At 37.6% G+C, this 6,261-nt stretch overlaps 1 protein-coding gene across 1 annotated transcript; it reads left to right on the top strand.

Annotated features, from left to right (window-relative positions):
• The first annotated feature begins 3,563 nt into the window (after window positions 1-3,563).
• On the top strand, window positions 3,564-6,261 carry LOC128357711 (galactose-specific lectin nattectin-like). The gene is made up of 6 exons (XM_053318081.1): window positions 3,564-3,620; window positions 4,014-4,029; window positions 4,128-4,216; window positions 4,572-4,706; window positions 5,783-5,897; window positions 6,121-6,261. The coding sequence occupies exons 1-6, from the start codon at window positions 3,564-3,566 to the stop codon at window positions 6,186-6,188; spliced, it is 480 nt and encodes a 159-aa protein (XP_053174056.1). The 3' UTR covers window positions 6,189-6,261.

Here is a 6,261-nt window from a genome sequence, read left to right as displayed (position 1 = left end):
CTTTCCCTGCCACCATTCCTGTGGGTTACTCAGTGTCAGAGACTCCTGTTTTGTCCTGTGTCGCGGTCATCGTCGTCTGGTTCTATCTGACCCTACCATCATACCTGCTATTGATCTGCAATAAATCTCATTATCACCTGTACCTGTGGTGTTTTTTTTGTTTTGTTTGTTTTGACTGCAATTGTGTCCTACCACCTTACACTCAATTGGTGTAACATTGACAGGAAATTCTTTTGAATTTGCTAATGATGGTGGAATAAAATAGTAGTATTCCTACTGTGAACAGACTCTCTGAGAGCAGAGGAGTGGAACGGGAGGAGTTCTGTCTGCTTAGCTGTGCTTTGGTCGAACATTGAGGGCAGAACACCGGCAGAAAACTGGATTTTAAAAAAACCCTGGATTACAGAGAGTGAAACTAATATAAAGAACTGGCCACATGGTAGACTGAATGATTGACTGAGACTTGATGCATTGGTTCTGTGCTACAGGGACTTGTTAAGTTGATTAGGTGTTCAACTGCAGGTGCACCAGTTGGACAGTGGGGAGAAGGAAACCAGGAGATGATGTCTAGCACACAGAGACAAACTGGGGACAAACACACATACAAAGGGTTAGGGTTAGGGGGAAATGGAGGAAAACAGAAAAAAAAGATTTCCTTTTTAACTTGTCTGCAGAACTGTGTCATCGTAAGAATTGTTTTATTTGTGGCAAGAGCCTCTGAAGATGCATGCCGTCGGCAGACACAGCCGAGGATGTCAGCCCTGGATATTATACCTTGATGGTCGTCACTGCTTGAAGATTCACTGTATTGACAATTTTGATAAATTTTGATTAAGGAAATAAAGATATATCCTGCTCTGAAATGACTCATCTGTTTTTCTCATTCCAAAGCTTAATATGTATTGATCGTTTTGAAAGATTTTCAGTCATTTATTTTATTTTATATAACACTGTGATTCTATATTTTAAAAAACCATCACATTTCAAATAATAAAATCACACAATGGAAATGTAGTGCATGGAGTAATCATGGTTACAATAAAAGCAAAATAATGTTATAATGTTGGAAGTCTTTGAATACACATAATCAAAGTCCCAAAACTATAGATGCCGGCACACAGGTGGTTGAGTGGTTAGAGCGCATGGCATATACGCAGCCGACCCCGTTTCAAATCCCCATCGGAGGTCCTGTGCTGCATGTCACCCCCCTCTCTCTCCCATGTTTCCTGTCTGTCTACTGCTAAATAAAGGCGTATATGCCAGCAAAATCTAAAAAAAAAACTAGAGGTGTCTTCAAGTTAGACAAAAAGACTGTCTTTATCAACAACTGGGCCTTGATGTTACCTCTTGTGAGGGAGCTTAATAGCCAAAGTGTCAAAGAAGGTAATAAGAGGTTTTACTGAAACATGACAGTCGTGAAAAAATACACAGCCTAAATGAATCTACTTAGTCATATTAATACTCACATTCATTGAGTCACTAGCCGAGAAGGTGGAGTTGCAGCCATTTTCAACTCAAGCTTGGACCAATGTCATTTAGCTAAACTTCAAGCATGCCTGAATGACAAAAATCTGGATGACCTCCAATGTTCAGGCTCCTCTCTTGTGGAACCATCTTCTAGTTTTAGACCGGGGGCAAGCACCCTCTCTACATTTAACATGAGGCTTAAAATTTTCCTTTTTGATGATGCTCATAGTTACGGCAAGACAGGCTTGTTTTGGGCCAGCTCCTAGTTATGCTGCCATAGGCCTAGACTGCCAGGGGAGTTTCCACAATGCAATGAGCACTTCTCTTCCCCCACCTTCTTCATCTGTACACAGTCATGTACCTTAAATGCATATTACCAGCTTGGCTTCTTCCCCTGAGTTTTTGTGCTTTCTTGTCTCACAGATTTCCACAACCACCTATCCCCTTGCTACTGTTGCCAAGTGCTTGGTCATGGAGAAATGTTTGATACGATTAAGTTCCTTGAGATAACTTCTTTAGTGATTTGGCATGATGTAAATACATTTGAACTGAACTGAATTGAGAGAAGTTTGAATGGGAGTCAACTGTAGCATTTCGCAGCCGTCAGACACAACATACTTTAAAAGGTACTTCTCCCCTGGCTTCGCTCTCAGGCTGCAGTAGCGGGATCAGACAGAAGTGTTACATTCATGTGACTTTTTCACAAAGCTTCTGTAATGATTAAATGCAGACTGATGATGAACCCAAACATGCTTTCATCGTCAGTGTAAATGTGATCAGTGAGAACACAACACATACCTCAGCTGCCATATTGCTCAATAAGGGCTTTTTCTCTATGGTACTTGCAGGATTGCAGGAGGGAGTTTGATGCAGTGGCCTGGTGATGGTTCATGGTTAAAAGAACAGCATTGCTTAATATTTACCAAATTATGTGTGATGGTGACAGAAAGTCAAACATGGCTGATTCGTGTGGTTAAATGATTTAAAAGCAGGATGTAGAGCAGGTACATTGATCAGGGCGCCCAACAAGAGAGTTTTTCATTTTTGTTTGTTCTGTGCTTAGCTGCGGTGGCTTCCTGTCTAAGCTTTCAAAATAACACCTTTGTTATTGTGGGCTTCTCGGTTTTTTTATTAACAAACAAATCTAGGGCTTGTAAAATTACCTGGCAAGAACACAAAATGGGAGGGCTACGGGAGATGGGTATAAAATACGGGAGAAACCCGGGGAAAACAGGAGAGTTGGCAGCTGTCAGAGCCCACCTCTAAATCAGTTCAATTTGTTTGGGGTCAAAGTCTACCTCTTTAGGTCGGCCTATCCTTTCTCTTTTCGCTAACTCACGATCTGCGGGGCCCCAGGCAAGCCCAATTACATTTTTTGTGCACTTTCTACATTAACTGTTTGGACGTTATGTAACTTCATCAATGTCAATACAGTCTTGTTTGAAATGGAAGTTTTCAAACCGGTGAAGTGACGATTATAAATTATGATATTTGGTCATTATAATAATTATATTGACAATATAATTTTTATTAATTATAATAATTATACATTAAACATTAACTATTAATCGCAAACACCCCTTAGCATTGCTCTGTGAGTTCCGAAAGCGTTTGCTGTAGTGGATACCTTAGGGGCTCTGTACAGAAGACTTTGTGTACTTTAATATTGCTCACAAACTTCTGGATGTTTCCGCAAGACTAATGCAACATATTATTCATTACAATAATTCATTGGTGTTTCGTGATCAGAGGAGTATATAAAAGACTGCGTTTTCCTTTCAAAGACACCGAGCTACCTGCTACTGCTGCAAGTGACACCTCACCTGATCATCCCAACAAGGTAATGTTTTAATCTTTTTCATCGTAGCATCAGCTGGTTTGAAACATATGTACAGAAATGATTCTTGATCTGTTTTTTAAGAAATTAGTTCACATCAAGAACAAATCCCCTTTTCAGTTCTACTTTTCTTTACCATGCCATATTTCTGTGAAATAGATTCAATAATTTCATTTAATGTCATTTTGATTTTTAACAAATTTCATCATAGAATTTTCCATGATGCATTACATTCCTAATATACTGTATCTTTACACAGATGGCATCAAACCTGTATCTCATTTTGGTCCTCTGTGGACTCTGGATTGGAGAAAATGTAAGTATTATGCACACTGAAATATATTTTTTAAAAAGGTTCTCAGGTCCTCACTTTGAACAGGTGGCCTCTATTCACCACATACATTTCCACAGATATTTCTTTTTTGTGGCAGCAAAATCCTTTGAGATTATTACCTGAACACAGTCTGGTCAACCAGCAGACCCACTGGTTCTATCTTAGGAAGCCATAAGTACCTTAAGTACAGCTTCTTCATATATGTATGAATATGTGTGCAAGTACGATTTGTACAGTATATGTCAATGTCTTGTGTATTTCTCAGTGGATCTACTTAATGTTATGTTCCTTCTGCTATTTTTACTAATTATTGACATTATTATTAGCAAATCTAAGAGGATTTCCATACTAATCATGCTTTCTCCGTGTTCACAGGCAAATGTAGCAGCAGGTTAGTGCTTCTCAAGATGTATTCATTTATTTGGCAGTCCATAAAAAGTGTCACTTTTTGCATCATTGTCCCTTTAATTATCTATAACTGTGTTATAGATTGCCATGTGTGCCCACCTGGTTGGACTCAGTTTGAGCATCATTGTTACATGTTCAACCACGATGAAAAGGACTGGGCTGATGCAGAGGTATGTATGAAACAATATCATTAATAATATGATATTCATTACATATGCTGTAGAACAACTGTCTCTTGAGAATCACTTAGTCATTAGAAGTCTTCATACATTATGTAGATTGATATTTCAGCAAGATATTCAAACAGCTTTTTTTTTACATTCACATTTTTATTGATTTTAAGCACACAATGAAAAAATGTTAATTACTTGCTGGAAGGAAAACTTGGGTACAAAGTACAGCCAACTCCATGTACATTCTCACTTTTCACTTCTCTCACTTCTCCATCCTCCAAAACACTCCATCTCTATTTTTTTCGCTCACTCATTCAATCTTTTTTGCTTCACATTTATTCTCCTCCATCAGCGTGCCTGCACTCTCCACGGTGGGAATCTTGCTTCACTCCCCAACACAAAAGTGTACAACTTCATTAGAAATATCATTCATGCATCAACTGGCAAACATACAGTAACTTGGGTTGGAGGCTACGATGCAGCAAAGGTGAGTGCTGATGCAGCTGCTCTGTGCATGCCTGACATTGAATATATTCTGTATGTAATTTGGTTGTTGCATAAATAGATATTAACCCTTTCACGCATTGGGGTCACTGCAGTGGACAGTTATTCAAAAGGATTTTGATGGCATACTTACACTTCAGCCACCACAGTGGACACTAGTGCATCATTCCATACATCACCACTAAACCTACAGTAATGTTTTTGGTTGTAGATCAGTTGATTCATGTTATTATAATGTTATAGTATATCATTTGTTGAAAGAAGAAATTAAGTTCAAATATTTTTTTCATGCCTAAAGACAAATGAAAAAAAATAGGAGAAATATCCTGTTATTGTAATTGACACATGAAATGGAGACACCTATTATTAACATGCTGTAACTCACCTTTGATAAAAGGTGGTTGCAGTTAAAACATTAAAATATAATACAACATACATACAATTAAAATACATCAATACAAATCTATAAATGTATAAGAATTTTTCAATGATACCAGTTTTTCTTGCTCTGTTCATTCCTCCTGTTCATACTTACTATTAGAACATCCCTTAATAATGCACTTACAATGTAAGTAATGTAAGGACAAAATCCACAGTCCTATTTCTGTTCAAAAATAAATTAAAATGTTGATCTGAAGATAATATAAAACGTTATAGTGCCAAAGTCTTTTTGTTACGATACTTCCACACTGTGGATTTTGTCCTCTATCACTTTACATTGAAAAAAAAAAAATCTTTTAATAGTCAGTATGAACAGGAGGAATGATTACAGCGAGGAAAACACGTTTCACTGTTCATATGAACATCTGGTTGCTGTTTCACAGTTTAATAATTGTAAAAAAGTTATATCTGAGGTTCATGCACATGTTTACAGATTATCTTGAGTAACCTCGACAACCTCTTTAAAGAGGCATTGCTGAAAGTAATTTTTCATTGTAATTAAAATTATTCTCCCTTTAGTCTAAGTGGTAGATATTTCACCCAATCAGCACAGTTATCTCCCACTGGAGGTTAAAATATAGATTTGAGTGAAATGACTCTGAAAACATTTTCTCTCAGAACGGTGTGTGGCTGTGGAGCGATGGCAGCAAGTTTGACTTCAAAGGCTGGCATAGCGGAGAGCCTAACAATTCTGGTACTGGTGGAGAGAATTGCATGGAGATCAACTTCAGAGGTACAAATTGATGATTTGTTGCTCTTTAAATTGGGATTTTCTTAGAAGCAATTTAGAAATGACCTTTTTTAATAATTTGGTGTAGCCTTACAATGTGTTGTGTTTTCATGGAGAGTGCTACAAGGAGAGCTTCAAATTCTTAATTGAGAAAAGGCAAGTGTCAAACATTTTTTGGAGATTTCTCCAAATTGCTCATATGTATTTTTTAAATCTCTTTCTACAGATCAAGAATTTGTCAACGATATAAATTGTGGCTCGAAGTTGTCTTTCATGTGTGGTAAGAAGCTGTGAAGATCCACGCCATGTGCTGACACAGCTGAAGATGTCACATCCACCTTCTTGAAGATATACTGTACTGACAGTT

Source organism: Scomber japonicus, chromosome 4 (genome assembly GCF_027409825.1).
Source record: "Scomber japonicus isolate fScoJap1 chromosome 4, fScoJap1.pri, whole genome shotgun sequence".
Taxonomy (NCBI): Eukaryota; Metazoa; Chordata; class Actinopteri; order Scombriformes; family Scombridae; genus Scomber; species Scomber japonicus.
This window is presented reverse-complemented; position numbering and strand designations above follow the sequence as displayed.

What these genes read in the sequence shown, in the direction of transcription:
- LOC128357711 (XM_053318081.1), top strand. Translation starts at nt 3,564, where the DNA reads ATGGCATCAAACCTGTATCTCATTTTGGTCCTCTGTGGACTCTGGATT. An exon ending in AGGACTGGGCTGATGCAGAG is followed by an intron (nt 4,217 to 4,571) that starts GTATGTATGAAA and finishes CTCCTCCATCAG; the next exon opens with CGTGCCTGCACTCTCCACGG. An exon ending in CATGGAGATCAACTTCAGAG is followed by an intron (nt 5,898 to 6,120) that starts GTACAAATTGAT and finishes CTCTTTCTACAG; the next exon opens with ATCAAGAATTTGTCAACGAT.